The 21,342-nt window shown below is 50.5% G+C and overlaps 1 protein-coding gene across 1 annotated transcript in view; it reads left to right on the top strand.

Moving 5' to 3' along the window:
* Positions 1 to 216: 216 nt before the first annotated feature.
* The window catches only part of GNA13 (G protein subunit alpha 13), a 45,786-nt gene continuing 24,660 nt past the window's right edge, over positions 217 to 21,342 (top strand). Inside the window, exons 1-2 of the mRNA XM_075562132.1 lie at positions 217 to 706; positions 3,202 to 3,428. Coding sequence (XP_075418247.1) covers positions 424 to 706; positions 3,202 to 3,428 — 510 coding nt within the window. The 5' untranslated portion in view covers positions 217 to 423. The remainder of the gene's footprint in view (positions 707 to 3,201; positions 3,429 to 21,342) is intronic.

Genomic DNA, 21,342 nt, shown 5'->3' on the forward strand with positions numbered 1-21,342 from the left:
TTAAAAGGAAACAGAAAGCCGGGCTCGGCCGGCGCCTGCCCCGCCCCCTGCGCCCCGCCCCGGAGCACGTGACCGCGGCTCCGGGCCTCCGGGGCGGGGACGGGCACGCGCGCGCGCGCGATTCGACGGCCCGGGCTCCGGGGTCGCGGCGTGCGTGCGCGCCCCCGGGAGGCGGAGCGCGCGCGCACGCGGCCGGGGCCACCGCCCCTCTCGGGCCCGCCCTCTTTCCCTCCCTCCCCGGCTCTCCCGGCCCGCCCTGGCCGGCTAGCCCTGCGAGTCAGTTCGCTCGTTCCCTCCCTCCCCGGGCGCGCTCGGGCCGCCGCTGCGCTCCCCGCCCTCGAGCCGCCGAGCCGGAGCCGCCCGCCGCCCGCGGAGGAGGTGGAGGGAGCCGGAGGGGCCCGCCGAGGCGGCGGCGGCGGCAAGATGGCGGACTTCCTGCCGTCGCGGTCCGTGCTGTCCGTGTGCTTCCCCGGCTGCGTGCTGACGAGCGGGGAGGCCGAGCAGCAGCGCAAGTCCAAGGAGATCGACAAATGCCTGTCCCGGGAGAAGACCTACGTGAAGCGGCTGGTGAAGATCCTGCTGCTGGGCGCGGGCGAGAGCGGCAAGTCCACCTTCCTGAAGCAGATGCGGATCATCCACGGGCAGGACTTCGACCAGCGCGCGCGCGAGGAGTTCCGCCCCACCATCTACAGCAACGTGATCAAAGGTGCCGGGCCGGGCGCCCCGGGACCGGGACCGGGACCGGGGACGGGGCGGACGGCCGCTCGGGGCGGGCCGGGCACCGCCCTCGCACGGGTCAGCCGGGAGGGAAGGGGGCGCGCCCGCCGCCCGAGGGCAGGGGCCGCGCGGGGCGCCCGGCTCCCCCCGTGGGGGTCGCGGCCAGCCCCCCACCCCGCTGCTAGCCTTGGTCTAGGGGTCGCGGCCAGCCCTCCACCCCGCTGCTAGCCTTGGCCCCGCGGAGAGGGAAGTGGGGGGAGCCGGGAGCCCGGGGCGCGCGGCGACCTCTCCTGCCTTCCTCCTTCCCGACGGGGCTGCAAACTCTGGGAGTAGACGGAGCCCGGACTGCAGACCCCCACGCCCCCCACCCGCCTCGCCCCGCTGCTGTGGTCCACCCCCGCCACCCCGGCCGGGGGACCCGAGGTGGCCTGCACTGCCTGCCCGGCAGGCCGACTCCCAAGCTGGAGAGTTTTGGAACCACGGGCGATCAGGCAACTTTTCCCCCCTCCAGACTTGTCAAGGGCGAAGGGTGACAGCGGCCGGGGTTCTTTGAGAAGGCAGGCGTAGCACCGGGAAAGAGTGGACCCAGTGACTCCGACAAATGAACGCGTGCGGTTTTTCGCCGCCTTGTCGCGCTCAGGCAGGATGTCTGCCCGTGGTAATCTCCGCGCGGCACGTTCAGGCCCCCTTTTTGGCTAAAGACGGGGGTGGGTGGCATAGTGGTGGGGCACTGCTTCTGGTTGGTTGTTCTCGAATGATGATAGTCTGAGCGTGATGCGAAGCCGGTCAGGTTGAGTCCGTGAGTGGGGTTGACCCGTAGCTCAGCTGCTTGTGTGAGTTAGTTGTGTTGTTGGTTGGTTGGTGTTTTTTTTTAATTAAAAAGTTAATAGTCTTAAGTGAGAAAGAAGACACGCTTCTTATTCCTGGGCTCTCAAAGAACTTCAGTGGATACTTTTCGTTTTGTAACTTGAAGGATACATTGACATTCTTCATTCAAAGTATCAGATCATTTTTTCACCAGAGTACTTCTGGTGCCCCCACCCCCCCCAAAAAAACCCCCAAAACTCAAAACTCGAAGCCATCCAGTCCTTCACAACTCGGCCACCTTGTAGGACAGAGGAAAACTGCACTTGTGAATTTTGAGACTTAGCTGTAGAAAGCCTCGTCTTTCCCTCACATGTGGGCTGGTAGTTTTGAACTGCTGACCTTGAGGTTTGCTGCAGATTTCATCTCGTTCCAAACTGTTTCATGGTGGTGGTGGTTTAAATGGGATTTTTGTTCGGGAAGTACTTAGGTAACTCTTTGGCATTACTTTTTCCCCTCTTCCTAGCACTGGGTAGAGGGGAACCTGCCCAGGGAGGGAGGCCATGTGGGTTAGGAACCAGGGGAAAGGCTCCGCCCGAGGCTTACGGAACTGGTCAGCTGTAGGCCAACTACCTCCCCAGGTAAGCCATGAGAAATAGTTGTATTTAGTCTGCACACAGCCTAGTAAAGGAGACCTTCAAGGCCTCGGGTACAGCCCTGCTGGCTTTTCATTGAAGGCACTGTGTGTGTGCCCTGCTGCAGCGGAAACTGGATTAATGAAGACAGTCAGCTTTTTTTTTTAACATTTTATTAGGGGCTCATACAACTCTTATCACAATCCATACATATACATACATCAATTGTATAAAGCACATCCGTACATTCTTTAACCGATTATGTAGGCCAGTTAAACAGCTGGGTCTTAATGCAGCTGCACCCTACATGTGACCTGTTTTGAGCATTGATTATTATACAATGAAGTTCTTAGACATAGGGGTGTGCGCGTACTTGATCCCCCAAAATGACTGTAAAGCAGTTTTTCACTTATCTAAACAAGCGACTTCCTAATAGACGCCTGACTGTGCAGGTGCAAACATTTTAGCGACAGGAAAACTGGGTTTGAATTCGCCTCTCTGAGTTGAAATGCCTGTTCTTTTTGCACTTGGTCTTCCTCCCTTGGGGGGACTCAGAGAGGTGAGGTCATCCCATGACTTAGACTGGATGGGCACTTGAGCAGGTTTTAAATGTGTTCTAGAAGCCTCAGTGTTGGGGTTCGGCAGGGTGCTGGGGAACTGACCAAGCAGCAGGATTTAGTCCTTGGCATTTTATCTGTCCATCTTTAGACAGACTAGTGATCCCTACCGGAGCCTTGGCGCTGGCATTCTCGGCTGCACGCTTCCTTAGACGGGCCTGCTTCTCTCCAGAAGCTATAGAACATGTTCAGCTCTTATAGAAAGAGCAAGTGTGTTCCTAGGCCGGATGCTGGCTCTTCAAGGCTCTGGCTTTACGAGAATGAGCAGTTCCTAGCGGTTTTTTGGGGGTGCTGATGCTGGACTCCATTTTGGGAGGAGTAGTTAAGTCTAGGAAACAATGGTCGTAGCTTTTAAGAACTAAAACAGGTGAGAATGACTAGTAACTTCTCTTCATACCCCCCCACCCCCCATTTCTTCTTTACCACAGGTATGAGGGTACTAGTAGATGCTCGAGAGAAACTTCATATTCCGTGGGGTGATCATTCAAACCAGTTCCACGGAGACAAGATGATGGCGTTTGACACCCGCTCGCCCATGGTGGCCCAGGGCATGGTGGAGACAACGGTGTTTTTGGAATACCTCCCTGCCATCCGAGCGCTTTGGGCAGACAGTGGCATACAGAATGCTTATGACCGGCGCCGAGAATTCCAACTGGTAAGAGACTTGATCCTTTAAAATACTGTGGCTTGATTTTAATGATTAATGGCATTTAGTCATACTTGTTTTTAGCCCATTTTTCCTGTGCCTTCCAAGGTACACGGTGTCCAGAATTGGGGCCTCGGAAATTTTGTTATACTGTAAGTCTCGGGGGTTAGAGACGAACTTGGATCAACTGTGGATAACCCCTTATTGACCCTATTATTGGTGTGCCCTCATGTGGAAAGAGAGTATCCCTGCTGGGGCACAGCTCGCTTCGTCATCCCCTTCTTCTTCACCTGCTGCGCCTGCCTGCAGCTTTTAGGCCATTGACGAGACTTCCCATCTTTTCTTGCACTCCGAGCGAATCCTCTGCCACCAAGATGATTCTAACTCAGAGCCTGCCCTCAGGGACACAGTAGAAGTCCCTGTAGGGTTCCCAAGGTTACCTTTTCATGGAAGCAGCCTGCTGCCTATGTTTCCTGTGGAGCAGCAGGGGTTCAAACCACTGGCCTGTGTGAGCAGCCAAGCACTTTGACACCTGCACCACCAGGGCCCTCCTAGCACTAAGTCATTCCAATCCCACGACCATGGGTCGAATTCAACTCATACGGGCTGTGGGACAGAGCAGGACTCCCCTGTGGGTTTGTGAGGCTCCCCCTCCATGGGGGCAGAAAGCCTCGTCGTTCTCCCTGGTGCGTTCTGACCTTGGGGTTAGCAGCCCAGTGCCTAGCGCTCCTGTCCTGGACGAAAGTGGGGCCGAACTAAGAACAGTGTACCTGTCCGCTGTAACAACCAGTTGGCCTGAAAGACACACTTGGGGATGGGTGGTTCATCACCCATAGACGCTCTGTGTGTACGAGCGCGCTTCAAAGTGTTCTTGGGAAAATGGAAAGAGAAGGGACTTTGTTTTTTTTTCTTTTTGGAAGCCCTTTCGTCTGTAAGCTTTTACTAACAATATGGTAACCAGATTTTGTGAAGCTGTTCTATTTAATTGGTCATATTTCCCACTTTGAAAGTTGTGATTCTCATAGGTATTTTCTCCTAATTTATTCTTTTTAAAAATTCTTTTTGGAAAGTCATTTTCTCCCAATTATAATGATGATATTAACCCTCCTAAAATTAGCCCCTGGATCTAGTTGTGCAGATGTGCAACATAGAAGGGACTCAAAAACCCAAACAAACCACGGGACAGTTCGGTTTTCTTTTAATTCCGTTGTTCCGTGAACTTTCTGAAGCCACCTATAGCAATCAGGAGTGCTTGTTTTGTTGGACAGCTTGGTGTAGCACAGAGGGAGATTGACATTTGTAATCAGACTTAACAGAAAATGTGCTTTTTATGGTTCTGCATTTTTGTTTTAGACTCTTAACCACACAGCATAGAATGTTCCTTATTGAAAGCAAAATAATTTCTTTTACATTTATTTATTCCTCCCAGCGGTGAACGAGACAGCCCATTAATACTGGTAGCAGTTCGATAGCATTGAAGAGTGAGTACACAAGAGAGGCTCTGATCCAGGTTAGAGAGAGAGAAAGAATAATATAAGAGATTTTTAATCGAGTGATTTTTAATTTCCTTATGAAAGCTTGGGTTGAATTGGGGGTTTTATTTATCTCGGCAGCGATTGCAATCTGGGCTCGTGTACAGGTTGGATGTAGTTCAGATCCCAAATGTCTAAGTGTCCTGTGATCAGGATCAAGTGACAGTGAAAAGTAAAAGTGCTTAGAAAGTTATGGGATGATGTCACCCACACGGCAGTGCTCCACATGCATGGGTGTGGTCAGGGAGTGGGCTACAGCCAGCAGCTTGCCCTCTTAATGTTTTTCCCGAAGCCGCCTTGGGTGGTACGTTTCCGAGAAAATCTTCATGATCACTTTATGAAGAACTAAAATCTTAATCCTAATTTTCTTTGAATCATGGCTCTTATCTTCTCTGTATCTAGTCTCTTCATCCTCCCATTTCTGGAAGGCAGGGACTGCCTTGCTCTGCTGTTAATGGAGGCAGTGGCACCAGGGCATGTGGGGAATTAGGAGTTTGACGTTCGAGAGGTCTCCATCCATTTCCTGTACTTCTCCTGGTCTTTTGCCCTCTGGCCAGTTTTCTCTCCTTTGCAGCCCTCTGCATTGTTTTCTCAGGCCTCTGCTCAGCCCTCCCGCCCGGGAGGCACCGTGTGCCTGGGACAAGGGCACATACTGCTGCAGCCTACTCAGCGCTCGGCCGGAAAGTTCCACGTTTGACTGGAATACATTTCATGGGAGTTGGGTTGCGCCAGCTTCTCTCAGATTTTGAATCTCACAGCCTCATGTCACGTCACAAGGTTCAGAACACACTCCTCGGCAGTGTTTTCTCACGAAGAGCAGGTAGGTCAAACCACACAGGATGAGGGACCCGCCTGGCTCTTGACTTGAGCCAGCCGATGCTGAAGAGCAAAAAAGGGCTGGAGCCAGAGGAGGGAAAGGAACACACACACACACACACACACACACACGCACACACACACATCCATTGCTGGAGAGCAAAAAGGGCTGGAGCCAGAGGGAAAGGAACACACACACACACACACCACACACCCACCCACCCACTACCCCCACCACCCCCACCCCCGATGCTGGAGAGCAAAAAAGGACTGGAGCCAGAGGAGGGAAAGGAACACACACACACCACACACCCCCCTCCCTCCAAAGGAACAGGGCAAGATGTAGATACTAAGCTCCTGTAGGTAGGGGCTTTGTCCTTAGCATATGCTGGGCGTGGTTAACAGCCCCTGTGCGTCTGCTCGGGGAGTATGTTCAATCAAACGACTACCTTTCTTTTGGGTGAGGTGGGTGCCTAGGGTAGCTAGGGTGCCTAGCTGTGTTTTCCACACCCCTCACACGTGGATTGGGCTCCAAGTGTTTGCTGCTGCCCCTCATCCTGGTCTCTGGCTTGGGGTTGTTGGCATTTGGCCAGGGCTCATCCATCCCCTTGGAACCTCTTGGGATATGCCTTGTCTGCCTTTCGCCCCTCGTGCCCTAGCTTAGGGCCTAGTACTCACTTTATCTCTGTAACTCTTGACCCTCCCTCCAAGCCCTGTGGTTCTTTGAGGAGAGAGACAATCTGCATTCAGTTTCTTCTGAGAAAGGGATTATTTCCAACTAGTTTCCTTCATTTTCTGCAATCCTACTTTCTTTGCTATGAAATCTAGCCGCGCACAGTCTTGAATCATGGCTAGAAATAGGAAACGTCAGGGGAAATGGGAAGAGTTGACAAAGAAAGTAACTAAAACTGGCCCTTTAGTTTCTCTGAATGATTGCTTATTAAATTTATTCCTCCCTGGCTCCCCCTTACAGATATTGTGTCTATGATGCAGGGCCGCCCGCACTCCGTCTTTCAGGCAAGGGCTCGGGGTCAACCTCACAGCTTGGGTGTGGGTGTTCAGACCACTGTGTTAACAAGACCTTTGGGTACAAGTGTGTTTTCTCGTCCAGGGCCCCAAAGGCAAACGTTTCCTTTTCTGGTTGGTTCTTCTGGGTGTGAGCGAAGTAGCTTTGCAGAAAAAGAAAAACAAGATGGTGATAGTTGCGGGCGCCTGTCTAGTTCTTCTCACCTGCACCCCTGGGGGGCTAGTAAACCCTAAGAAGTACGGTCTCTGCTAGTACTGGGCAAAGCTTGTAACATTTTGCCTTGGTGAAGTCCATTTAGTGTCGCCTGGCACAGCACTGGAGGCCTGGTGGCGCAGCGGTCACAAGTTGAGCTGCTAACTGCAAGGGCCGCAGCTCAAAACCACAGGCTGCTCCCTAGGAGGACGGGCCTTCTAGTCCCTCAGAGCTCCGTCTCAGAGACTCACGGGAGCAGTTCTGTCTGGTCCTGTAGGGTTGCTCTGAGCGGCCATCCACTCGATGGCAATGAGTTTGGTTTTGGTTTGGTGACAGCACTAAAGAGATAGTCATTCTTGAGGTGACAGTCGGGAAGTTGGTAACTGACCAAAGAGACTGGGGTGGTGGGTGGCTTAGAAGTGATATGAGAATAGGAAATAGAGCATTTACGAGGCTCACCATGTGTCCCAGAGTCACTGCCAGGGACTTGTTCTTGCATGGAGAACTTAACTTAGAAATTCACGTGTATAAGCCGAACGGCATGGAACTGGTGATGTGTAGGCCGGGAGCATGCGTGTGACAGTGGAGGCACGCCCTGCAGCTTCCTCGTTTTCTATAAACGGTTGTGCTTTGTCAGCGTTAGTGTAACGTTCTATAAAGACCAGGCTCCGTGTAGTTCCTGAAATCAAAACCGTCTCTGGGTTGCTCAGGGTTCCTTCGTTTTCCTCACCCCCACGGTAGAGGCTGTACTGGAGGATAGTTGAGGCTCCTCAACACCGACGCGGAGTTAGTTGATTCATTACGGTAGAGCCACCCTCAGCCTGGGTTCCAGAGATAGCCTGTAGCTTCAGGCATTGGCTGAAAGACGGGCCCAGTTTGGGCTGAGGTTTATCTCTGTTTGTAGCATGTTATACGCTTGAATATGATGGAATGAAGGCGTTTGTTTATTTTTTAACATTAACTTGATTTTCTTAAAGAAAAAGAAAAGGTCATTTGGTCAGTACCCTCATTTGTACACTATTAGATTTCCATTGGAGAAGGGTCCAGCCATTATTTCAAGTAAGCACTTGACCATGAGTTGCTAATGTCCTCGGGAGTGTCCACTGGGTCTAGGGTGACGGTAAAAACTTTACAGCACATCCAACATAAAGCCCGCTGGCTGCCAGTCCAATCTGATTCTCAGCGACCCTATACAAGAGAGTACAACTGCCCAGTAGTTTCCAATTACACACGTCTTTCTGGAAGCAGACTGCGACCCCTGCCCTCCTTGGAGCAGCTGCAAGGTTCGAACTGCTGACCTCTTGGTGAGCAACTACCAGGGCTCCTCCTGAAAAGCATGGAAATCAAGTGTGACAGAGAGATGGTAGCCCACGACGCCCACTGCCAAGGTCAGTGAGTCCAACTCACAGCGACTCTATGAGGTGTAGGGTTTTTTATGAGATGTAAATCTTTAGGGGAGCAGACAGCCTCATCTTCCTCCTGAGGAGGGGCTGGTGGGCTGGCACTGCCAAGCTGGCAGTTAGTAACTTAATGAAAGAGATTTTAAAATGTAGGTGTCTGTAGGGGAATTTGATTAGACTAATGTAACTATATTTTTTGCACACTTGGGGAACCCAGCACTATGGTGACACATGATGGATACATCCCTCTGGGGAGGGTGTTTTGGCAGGTGTGTGCAGTCTTAATACAGCTCTGTGAGCTTGAGTTGCATCCTGTTGCCGTTCACATGTGAGGTGGGGGAGGTTGTGGAAAGTCTGAGCCCTGGGCTTGGAATTATAAAACTGCAACTCTCTATCTTTAATTGCGAAACCAAGCTCGCTCGTGGGCCAGTGCTTTCTGCTGCTCTGACCGGGCCTATTAATAAATGCAAATAACGAAGCGAGGGGCCAAGGAAATTGTTTTGTTATGCAAAGTTGATGTTCATTTCTGAACTCTCAGAAGGTGAGTTTGACTTAGGAAAAAGGTTTACAAACGCCCAAAAAAGCAAAGTGGCCCAAGGCAGAAGCCCAGCCAAACTGGGAATGGATTCCCATCGGCCCCAAACAGGTGCCAGCTTCTTGTTCCGGAGGTCAAGTTGCTGTGCTCAGAAGCTTCTGCTTATTTAACACCCTACACTCCATAACCATTGCTTTGTACTTTTCAAAGCTATGTTGGACGTTGTCATGTTAAAACTACAGTCACCCCGGGAGAGCCAGGATAGGTGATACTGTCCCCATTTCACAGCCTGAAAACACTGAGATGCAGAGAGAGCTTAAATGAGCTCCTTCAGATCTCAGAACTAGTCCTTGATAATGGGAGAGACCCTGGGATCTTGGCCCTCCTCCCAGCCCAGCCTCTGGCCGCCAGGCCGTTCTGTAGATCCACAAACCTGTGTGTAGAGTGCTCCTCTCTCCCGTCATTCTAAGTGTGATCACCATGCCCACCCGCATCCAGATAGTTTTCACTCCTGTCGTAAGCAAGCTACCAGCACATTAGTTTACGCTTGTGTAAGATTTTATTGATCATATGTAACACTGATACTCACGCGGTTCCTTTTTAACCATTTGCAGCCTTCACAATATCGTTGTGCCATTTCTTTTTCGCTCTAACCTTCATGGACACTGCTATAGCTACTACCCAGAGGTGGTCCAGCTCCCCCGGGACCATTTCAGGGAGGGTGGTGCGCCACTGGGCAGCGATCCCTTCTGCTGCGTCCAGGTTTGCTGTGAGCGGGAAGTGACTCGGGGCACCTAACAGCACCACCCCAGACCCCTGTCGTGCTAAAGGCTCCGTTGATGCCTCCGCTCTGGGAGAGCTGGCTGTGTTGTGATCAGAACAGATGTCGTGGTGGCAGGTTCTGTGAGAGAGCCAGTCACCATACTCCTTTCTGGGCAGTGCCATCCGGAAATGAGCATGAGTCCAGCCTGCCCATACCACTGTCTGTTGGCAAAGGGGGAGTTTAGAGCACTTTCTCCACCCCCCCCATGAGTTCCTTTGAGCCCCCTCCCAGGTTCCCCTGCTGCTGAGGGCCCCAGATTGTGCCTTGTCACTAGTGACTGCTCCAGGACAGAAACACCACTGGGAACCCCCTGTTCTAAGTGCACATTTTTGGAAAAGAGCTAAGATTTTTATCTTTATTTACTTTGCTTGCAAGTGTTTACTTTTTTCTAGCTACATAATAGCAATCAGTTTTGTCTCTCTCTCTCCTTTTTTTTTTAAGCCAGTGTGTTAACTTCCACCTTCTAAAACCAAAGCCCCATCATTGCAGTGGAGTTTGCTCCAGCTCAGGGACCCGGTGGGACGGAGTAGAGTTGTCCTGGAAGGGCTTCTGAGGCGGTCATCTTTAGGGATGCGGTGGCTGGGGGGCGGGTCACCGGCAGGGTTTGGGGATGCGGTGGCTGGGGGGCGGGTCACCGGCAGGGTTTGGGGATGCGGTGGCTGGGGGCGGGTCACCCGGCAGGGTTTGGTTAGCAGATGAGTGCTTAGCCACGTGCCACCGGGGCTCCTCCACCCTCGTTCGCAGAGCAGTGTTCAGATAGTCTGGTAGGGATCAAGGAAATGGTTTTGTTTAAAACTGGACTTTAAACTCAAGCGGAAAGCGGATTTTGAGAAGGATGAGAGCAACGAGTGTATAAGTGTGTTTTACACAATTTATGTATGTATGGATTGTGGTAAGAGTTGTATGAGCCTCAATCAAATGATTAAAAATAAATAAAACTGGACTTTAGTGGCCAGGCTGAAGTTAACCTGTTGCTGCTCACAGGGTAGTTTAGTTTATCGTACTTTCCAACATTCTCTCTGTTCTTACATCAAAACAGACCCAGGAGATCGGTCCCCGGTACCTCACAGTCTTGGAGTTGACTCAGTGGGTAGTGGATGATGTTCTGTTTGCCTGCTCTGCTGTGGGGGCCGTGGCTGTGGCCGAGTCCCTCCTGAGGCGGTGGGCCCAGATTGTAAGACCAAATGATGGCCTGCACTTTTTACCTTCCACACAAATTCCAGAAAAGAAAACCCTTCCTCAGGTGTGTGGAGCGGTTTCATCCATTGCCACACACTTCAGTGTGGGTTTAATGTGATGCTCTTGACGCCTGGGTGATGCTGGGCTTTGGTACAGCAGGGAGCAGGTGAGCCTGCTCTGGCCACTCACCAAGTGTCCAGCCTGCCTCTGCGCGTCTCGCTGCGACTGTGTGAGATGGCCAGATTGCAGCCCCTGACAGCTCTCGTTGTGGGGATGAGATGACAGAACACCCTCGGCACAGTGCCTGGTGGACTCTCTGGGCTGTGGGCTAGCGTTCCTCATCCTTGCAGCCAGGACAGTGGCTTATTCGCAGCTTACAAGATAATAATAAGTCCTCTTAAGCTTTGATTTGTCTCACTCGGCTGAACAAATCGGGTTCATGATGACCACGGGAGAAGTCCGGCCTCTGTAAGCCGAGCATAGCCCCTGCGCCCTGGGCCCCAGGCTGAGTCTGCTAGGAAAGCAGCTCTGTCCAGATTTTACCCTGCCTGGTGCTTTCTCTCACATCGGCATGCACCCTCTGATTTGCCGGTTTTTCGCTACTTCGGCTTAGGTTGGCAGTATGTTTTACGTTTCCCCGATCAACATATAAACTTGGAAAAAGAATGATTGCTTCATCTACTTCCTAACGGCCACAGTGAGGTCACTTCTGAAAGTCCTTTGCTTCTATTTTCATCTTAAACAAGTGAAACTTTATAAAGGGATGGGTCTGCATCTTCCTGGCTAGTCCTTGTATGCGTCTGTAAATGACTTCTGAATCGGGTCCAGTTCTTAGTACTCAGATGTGATGAGGACAGTGAAGGAACTTTGAAAATGAGAGTATGCTTTGTTGATTCAGGGTGAGCTCTCCAGTTCAGCTTACGCAGTGAGATGATTGGGCAGAATTATTTAATCGAGTGGAGATTTGGTGCCCGAAACCACAGTAGGGCAGGCAGAAGTGGCCCAATTCTTTTCTTGGGTTTGAGGCTGGCTCGAGCAGGCTGAGAAGGGAGCTACCTGTCTCACACCCTCAACTGCTGCCTCCCTGCTCTGGTCTCAGTGCCAGGCCCCCACACTCGCCTTCCCTCCCCCTTCCAGACTCTCCTGCCTTCTCCCTGCCAATCCCCAGGCCTACAATTGTCAGAGGTCCTGTGAGTACTCGGTAATGTGTTTTGACTTCTTGTTTCAGGTAAAAAGTTCCTTCTCTTTGTAAGCACAGTGCTTTTTTGTTTTGCTTTTAGAGTTTCATCTTGCTTTTTGTGAGCTGTTAGACATGCAGAGAAGTCTCACTTTTTTTCTCATGGTGTAAAACCAGTTTCATACATGCTTCCCATTCCCCCAGAAGGAGGGTACAAACCAAACCTCTTCTGTTCCCTTCCCGCCCTGCCCCGCCCTACCCCCTTTATACGTGAATAAAGGGTGACAACTGTGAAGCTATCTTCAGGCCTTGTTAGCCTGCTAAGAGGACAGTGTTCTTTTCATCCTTCTGAAGAGGTTAAAAGCCTGGTGGCTCTGTGGTGACAGTGCTCGGCTGCCGACCTAAAGGTCCGCGGTTGGAACCTGCCAGCCGCTCTGCAGGAGAAAGATGCAGCAGTCCACGTCCATGAAGATGTACAGCCTCGGGAACCGTGCCTGTGGGCCGGGGTCCCTGTGAGTCTGCAATGCGCTCAGAGGCAGTGGGCGAGAGACTTTCACTTTCCTTTTCGGAGTCCTGCTTCCTGTGCCCCATTCTCTGGGTCGCACTTCATTTCTCTGTTCATTCAGTAGGGCTAAATCCTTCAGTAGATGGTGTAGAAGTCTGTCCCAGCCTGTGATTGTCCTTTAGGCTACACAGTGCGACGTTTGCTTGTGTCCATGTACTGAGCCCAGCAAAGTGAGTGGTGCCCGGCAGCTTCCCTGCGTTGCTGGCAGGCCGACCACAGGTTCTCTGCTTCTTGGGGCACAGCCAGTGGGGACAGGAAGGTGCTGTCGGCAGGCGTTTCTACTCGTGCCCAACATGCTCCCTCAACTCCTTTATGCAGGCTTTTTTGAAACCTAAATGATTGAGTGCTTTATACTTACAAGCTGCAAGTGCCGTTTCTCCTGGTTGACATCTTAAAGGAGAAATGTGAGCTCGGCGGTGCAGATCAGAAAACGAATGCAACGCAAATTATTTCTATTTTTAAGTCCGTTACTAACTTGCCACGTTTGCAGTGGGACTGCCTTAATTAGTTACAGCTTCAAAAATGGTAGAGACTTTAAATGATTGTCATGTAAATGATACACATTTCAACTCTAGGCAAGGAGGAGTATATTTACTTCAGCTCTGTGAAAATCCAGTTATGATCAAATGTTGCGACCAATTTTAAGGCTGGCGTTAACCACGTTGGCGAGAGAGCCAAGCTTCTGACTTGTATAGTGCCCTGAACATTTGACCTTGAATGTGCTAGACTGTTGCTTTGACCAAGAAAGCTCTTTGATTAAGAAAACAATGTTTAGTCTGTAGGAGAGAGTTCTTTTTTGGTTAAGAGTATACACAGCCATCAGATGTTTTCCCATAATTATGTTTTCTTACACTTACAAGTATTAAGAGCACTCTTATAAGCGTATTGGGTTTTTTATTCTGTCTCCTTGACTTGGGCTACATTCTCTTGTGCTCAGCTGTGAAAGGCGCCATGGACAAAGAAGCCCTGGGAGCTGTGGAGGGGAGGCGGTTGGGATTCTGGTCGAGCGGGTTGGGGGTGAGGGGTGGACAGCGAGAGAGCCGTGTGTAACGGACAGACGACTGGGGTTTCTGGGGTAAACCAGCTGAGTGGATGGAGGCGTCTTCCCTGCAGTGAAGACTGTGGGAAAAGGGTTTGGGGGAAGATGGAGACTTGGAGCAGGTGAGACCTGAAGGTGGAGACAGCAGCTGGCCCTGCAGAACAGAGCCATTGTGAGCCGGCAGTGGGAGCTGAGAAGGTGTGTGTGTTCACGTGGCAGTTAGAGCCATTCAAGTTGGCACAGGTTGACCCAAGGAAAGGGTGTGAAAAACGAAGCGATGAGGGCATGTGTTGTCGAAGAATCACCCACCCTCGGAGGATGTTGAGACGAAAAGATGCTAGAAGAAATGGCCAGAAAAGTCAGGGAGATTTAGAATCATGTCATGTACACCAGAAAAGAGTTGGCAAGAAGAAAATGTGGTTAGTGACATCACGTGCCACTGAGTGGCCTAGTGAGGTTAAAAACTGATGTGCCCGTTGGTTTTGGCAGCAAGGAGGTTCCTGCTGGCGGGGTGGGTGACGCAAGGATGAAGAAGCTGGTCTGGAGGCTGCAGGAGGGAAGGCAGACGAGGCCGTGGAGCAGGCCCACTGGAAGTCAAGCCAACTGTCCTCACGCCCCTTCTTTCTGTAGTTGCCTCTACCGCCTGTCTCAGGTGGTGGTGGTTTTTCTGCCTGTTCCAAGTGTAAGGGGACATTACATTTATTTTTACCAAGTTCTCCAACTCCCATTCTGAGGAGTTAACTAATAACATTGTTAATCTGACAGGTCAGGCAAACACAGGACCATTTTTCCACTTTGTACTTGATTATTTCCCTTAGAATCATTTGCTATTTAGTGAGGGCAGTAACTTGATCTGTAGTACGCAGGGTATTCATTCATTCATTCATTGGTCTCTTCAGCAAGCATGAATCGACTACCTTCACATACTACATCCTGGACCCAGACTAGTTCCAAGAGACTCAAGGGAACTATCTGTCTGGCTGCCTTGGGGGTGGGTAGAGGGCAGTGCCGACAGTGAGCAGTGGCTGCAGACGATGTGACAAATGGCATAAGGTGCAGGCTCTTCAGCCTCACTGAGTGTTTACTGCAGGGAGGGCGTGGTTCTGCACTTGTCATGTCGCAGAGACGCACAGGCCTGCAGAGGTTAAGGAGTAGACAGGGCCGTGGCTCATCTTGGCAATAGAGCCGGAGTCCAGAGTTGAGCGCTGCAGGAGGCTGGGGCCTATGTTGGATAGCCCTGCCACACTTTCCTGCACCTTCAACGTGAATTAACCTGGCAACAGGAGTTGACTGGCCAACCAAAACTGTGAGCTATTTCCCACCTTCATCAGTCCGGAGAAGCATATAGGAGTCCTTACAGTTAGTGGGTTACACATTGCACTGCTAGCCACAAGGTCTGAAGTTCAAATCTACCAATTGCGCTACAGAAGAAAGATGAGGCTTTCTGCTCCTGTGAAGATTTACAGCCTCAAACCCACAGGGGTAGATTACTCTGCCCCGAAGAGTTGCTCAGAGTCAGAATCGACTCAGCGCCAGTGAGTTTCTGAGACGCATTTGCAAGTAGCCCAGCATTGCTATCGGACGTGATCATTGGCGGTGGCTAGGGAGGGAGGGAGTACTTCCTGTAGATGGCAGCTTCTCTGCCACGAGAGCTTGAGACCATGGCCGAGCACTTCACTGGAAGTAGAGAACTGGGTTTTCTCCATTCTCTCCCCTGCTGTGTGGTTGTAGGCATGGAATTCTGTTTATGAATCTGTTTTCCTGTGTAATATTTGAGCTGCGGGGTTTCAAGATGCACTGGATCCTGCATCACAGAGCAGGGCTTTTTATCTGCAGTGCACTCCCAAGGAAGGCTGGGTGTCAGGACACCAAGGAGGGGAATTGAAACTATATTTGGGAAATATGCCTTATGCTGTGAAACTAACTGCTTTTTCATGTTGTATCTGTTTAAAAACAATTGAATTTATTTTCTATGAGGGATTCAAAAGTTTTTTTAATTTACTGCTGAAAGTTTATGGTAAAGTTAAATAGTCCTGTGTATATTGTTAGTTTGTACTTGCCTGACCCTTTCAGAAAAAGTACTTTAACTTTGAGTCATTTTTTATCTCAGAAGTCCTCCGCTTGAGAAAAAACGAGGAGCTGGTACCAAGGGTTCAAGTAGAAAACAAAAGTTTGAGAAAGATGAGGCCAACAAATATGCTTGACATACAAGAGTTGTACGAGCCCCCAATAAAATGATTAAAAATAAATAAATAAAAGGGCAGCATTTACCCAGGGGCAATGTTCAGAAGGGTTAGCCAAAAAGAAGGAACAGAAATAGCACAGGGAAGAAAATGAGATAAGCGATCTTAAATCGTGGGGTTTGCAGTCTGTTACATGAAACAAAATATATTTAAACTGTGTATGGAAAATTGATCTGCTCTGTAAACCTCCATCCAATTCACAATAAAAAAAAGTTTAGATTTAAAAAGGAAGAAGAAGACGTCCTCAGCTTGTTGGTGTGATCATTGTGCGAACTGAGCAGGAAGGAACCCCTTGCATTCTGTCCTGCAGGCTCCAGACCCCCCACTGGCTTTCAAATCGCTGCCTTGTTCACTGCAGTCCTTCCTCCTGGTGGCCATCGTGCCGCCACGGCACGGCGGCTCCTTGGCAATCGCTGTATTCTCCTTCCAGTATCCAAATACAATGTTGGATGTTGAGGTGATCGCATCTGCACACTGTGATGTCCTGTTCGGTGAATGCAAGCCTGGAGGGTGTGATTTTCTCAGAGGACCATGGGGACGTTCTTGTGGACGCGGCTGTGGCTGGTGTAAGTTACCATACAGGACCACAACTTCAGTGCCTAAAGTGATCTCTGGGAAGCACAGACGTTGTGGTCCTGCATGGTAGGTACCACCTGGGACAGCTCGGGCACAGACTGACCCTGTGGTGCCTAGGCAGCATCTGACAGCAGAGTGAGCCCCTTTCTGCAAGATTCCATGACACTCCTTCCTCACCCACATTTAACATTTATTCTGAACTTATAAGAAGAGCTTTAAAACTCACTTCAGCTCGGAAACTGGCATTACTTTCCGGGAAGGGCGGTTGTCCTTCCTTACGGTTCTCAGTGTGGTTGGTGCTAAAGGCACAGCAATTAGGTGGCTTATATGTATGAGCAACATATGGAGCTGTCCGAGAGGAGAGGAGCCCTGGTGCTGTAGTGGCTGCACACTGGTCTGCTGGCCACAGGCAGCAGTTTGAAGCCACCGGCTGCGCCTCGGGAGAAAAATGGGCCTTTTTACCAGCGGAAACTCACAGAGGCCATCTGCCCTGCCCTCTCAGGTCGCTATGAGCCCACATCAACTCACGACACTGAGTTTGGTTGTTGACAAGCGACTACTGCAACTTATCCCTCTCCTTCTCCAGGATGAAGCATATTATTTAAAAAAGGCCTTTTTTGGAAATTTCTGTAGGAGGAGGGTCACTCAACGGCACATTGGATAGCTTGTATTATGTGTAGATTGCCATTTGGTGGGACTACAGCCTGCTTTCGGGGACTAAGATTCTTGAGTGTAACAGGAGGAGTTTGTTAACAAGGACAGAGCAAGGGCCATGCACTTTGTTTCAGTGATAATGGTGACAATGTTACCCTTACTCAAACTTGGGCTGTGGGTCACATCAAACACTTTTGTCTCTTCATTTCTCTGTGGTGGGGAAGGTGGGGGGCGGGGTAAGCCTCAAAGATAAGGTGCAATAGACTCAGTCCTTTGTGAAGATCCAGCTGAGGGAGCAGGGCAGGACACACAGTGCGGGGAAAGGAGTGACGGAGTGACGCAGCCCCCGGCCAGCTGAGGAAGCTGGGAGGGAGTTTGCCGTGTGTGAAGCTGGCCTCCAGCCTAGGAAGCCCTTTCACATCAACTCGTACCCCCACTCCTCTTGTTGCTAGGTTCTGGAGGCTATGCAAAAACCAGCAGTGTATGAAAATGGAGGGCTGTGTTTTTATTTTTTCCTGTTTTCCGATCACCCAAGGTTTAACCACTTCACCTTTCCCCTGTGCTGGGTGGGAGCCATCTCCAGAGCTCCACCCACACCCCTGCAGGCCCTGCCGTCCTGGAGCCTGCCCTGCCTTCCTGGCCTAGTGAATCACTGTGGCTCCAGGCTTTTTGAGGGCAGGTGCTGGGAGCCTGGCCCACATGATCCTAGAGGTGGAGAGAGTTCAGGCCCAAAGAATGTCGTTAAATTCTCAGGTGCTGCTTCTCAGCAGTTGCTGAGCTTCAGGCTACGTAACTTTAGGCTCCGCAACCCCACTGCCATCCCATGAGCCCCAGCTCCACTCCCCAGAGGGTAAAGTAGAACTGCTCCCTCGAGCTTCCAAAGTTATCCGTCTTTGTGGGAGCACAGTCTTTTGGACTGGGCAGCTGGCGGATTTGAACTGCTGGCCTAGCCCACTGTGCCGCCAGGGCTCATAGGATCTGGGTACCCACAACCGGCACCCTCTTGGCTCAGTGCCCATAGCTACTGGGAGGCAGATGGGCCCTGCAGGGTAGCTGGGTGGGGCACCCTGGCAGTAGCAGGGACTGGAGGGCAAGAGGCAGCAGGGCGTAACTTCTTGGAGGCCGCCTGCGACCCTCCTGGAGGAAGGGGACCCCCACAGCCATGGCCACCATACCTGCCAGCTTATTAATGCACAGAGTCGTCAGGCGGTAAAATGTCTCGTTGCCGAAAAAGTGAAATTTCATATAATGGGATAATGAGTGTATGACTTTTTAAATAAAAATTACAGTGTGTGTGTGGGCGGGAACGACAAGAAAGCAAGTGACAATGTCTATCCTTTTAGAACGTTGTAGAGGTGGTAGAGTTTAAACATTTCAAATATAAAGTGTTTTAAGATCTTCTCCCCTTAGAGATACTTTCAAGTGATGGACAGACTCCTAGTTATAAGTCCCAGTGGTGTGTTCACTGTCATTAAGGAGTTCCCAACATGAAAATCTTAGATTTCAGGCATGTGCTGTGGGTACAGAAGTTTTGTGGTGCGTTTCATGTTTTCGTGACGGGGCTTTGTACTCCCGTAAAGAGTTAATGCAGTCTCAGAAACTCACAGGGGCAGGTCTACCCTGTCCTACAGGGTCACTCCCAGTCAGTGGTCAGGGGAGACAGTCGAGAAAGGACAGAGTGGGTGGAACATTGGGTCTTTAAAGAATAGAAAAAACCTTTTGTCACCAAGTCACACTTAGATTGAAGTGAAGAATCATGAGTCATGAACTAGTTTAACCCAAAGATTTTTCCATTTTGTACTTGATTCAGACTTGGTGCTTGAGTGTTGCTGAAAGCCGGGCATTACGTAGCGTATTGTTCCAAAGGTGGCTTAGATGCGACTCTATCAAGCTGAAATCATTAACATATGTCAGTATGAATTCTCAGTTTAGCAAGTTAATAAGTTTCCTGTTGAATAGATTTCTCCAAGCAGTTACTTAACAAAGCTTGTCTAATGAGCAGTCAGAGGAATTTGGCCTGGCTTTGTTGGGCATCTCGGGAATCCTAGTGGCATGGTGTTACCTGTTAAGCTGCTAAACTCAAGGTTCCCGCTCCCACTGGCAGAATTTGACATCTGTCCAGGTCCCTAATCGTAGCCATTAGGCAGTACACAACACAGACAAAACCAACAGCCATCATGTTCCGAGTGGTCTGTTGCTCATTGCTCCTATTGAGAGATCTAGCCCAGGGCACCTTACCCCCACTGGCCCGTGACCGTGCATTTGGATTTGGGGAACTATTGGATTAGACGTCTTTGGGGAGTTCCTCAATCTACTGGGGGGGGGGGGGCAAGCAGTTGGTTGGTCCTCAAGGCTTACATTATTTCTGCTCTTTCCAAATTATCTCTAAATGTGACTCTCTCTGAACTACTTGCAGTCTAGCTTTGTGTTTAGGGCAGCGGTTCTCAACCTGTGGGTTGCGCCCCCTTTGGGGGTCGAACAACCCTTTCACGGGGGTCGACCGATTCATAACAGTAGACAGTTAGTTATGCAGTAGCAACGAAAACAATTTTATGGTTGAGGGGTCACCACAACATGAGGAACTGTGTTAAAGGGTCGCGGCATCAGGAAAGTTGAGAACCACTGGTTTAGGCTCTTTGCACTGTATCCTCCCCACAGTGGCTTCCAGATAAAAAGCCTCCCGACATGTGGAAAACAGGGGCGCCCTCCGTGCCTCTGAAGAACGGAGCCACAGAAAGTGGAGCTGGTCTCTCAGCTGTCTGCCTTTGCTTACTGGGTGTGTTTACATCTGTACAAACACGTGGGCTTCAGTGGTGGGAGGTTACTTCACACAAACTCTCCTTCCCACTCAACCCATCATGCTTGTAGGGACCGACATTTGCAGAAACAGTAAGGTGGAAACAGGATGCCACAGAGGAGAGGCTCTGACAGAAGTTCAACAGGTGCTTGTGTCGCTCGCTGCTCGTGTGTGCAAAGTGACGTTCTGGAGATGCAACGTTAGAAATGTGGGCTCACTGCAGTCACAAGAGAGAAAAAAAAGCATGCCACCGGGCCTGTGGGCCTCTACAGTTTAAACCTAAGGGTCTCAACTCTGATTTTTATGGTCAAAGGAGGTTTTTACTGGTATAATACTGGGAAGTGCGCTGTACTTGCCTACTGAGAAATGTTCATGGTGTTGGGGAAACGGTGGTCAAACGGAAGGGTCTGGGTTTCAGTTCATTCGTGCTCTTTAGGTGCCCACCAAGAGCCACCCAGATTCGGAGCAGGGCCGTCATCTCAGTGATAAAGGCTGGATTCGTGGTGGTGACCCACTGCTCTCCCCGATATGGTTTCCTGCTTTCTCAAAAGTGCTCCCCTCCAAAGGGACCTCTCCTTACTCCTTGAGAGTGTGCACATCCCTAGCACACCCCTTAGAGCTCTCCCCACCGCCACCCACACCTCCCCGCCTGGCCTCTTTCTTTCCAGTTACAGTTCACCGCCTAGACCTGACTATCACACAGGGAGAGACGAAGCTTGATTTTGAGTTGGTTGGGAGCTTAGTGGACAAGTGATCCCCCCCCCCCCCATTTTACAGTTAAGAAGCTTGATAGGGAAGTTACGTGGCTCAGCCACCCCCTCATCAGTTTTAGTGGCAGAGCGGAGATCTGAGTGTAGACTGCTGTAATCCTTCAGCCTGCTTCTCGCCCTCCCCCCCCCCCCCATTTCTTTCCCTCTCTCCTAAATCATTTCATCGGGAGCTCTTATCACAGTCCCATCCATCCATCCATCCATCCATCCATCCATCCATCCATCCATCCATGTGTCAAGCACCTTTGTACATATGTTGCCATCTTCATTTTCTTTTTAATTTTTCATCATTTTCAAAACATTTTCTTTCTACTTGAGCCCTTGGTATAAACTCATTCCCCCTCCTCCCCCTCCCATTTTTGATGGAACTTCCCACCTCTCAATAGTCTCTCTCTTAATGAATAGGTGTATTGCACGTATGGCTTGCATCTCAGACCTTACTTTTTTATTTATATATGATATAAGATGAAAATTTTATATCTGGAAATCCAGCCAGCAAGTCTCATTGATTCACCATCTTAGATCTCCGGCTCTTCCTATTCAGAACGTCACTTTGCACACACGAGCAGCGAGCGACACAGCACCTGTTGAACTTCTT

Source organism: Tenrec ecaudatus, chromosome 10, assembly GCF_050624435.1.
Source record: "Tenrec ecaudatus isolate mTenEca1 chromosome 10, mTenEca1.hap1, whole genome shotgun sequence".
NCBI classification, from domain to species: Eukaryota; Metazoa; Chordata; class Mammalia; order Afrosoricida; family Tenrecidae; genus Tenrec; species Tenrec ecaudatus.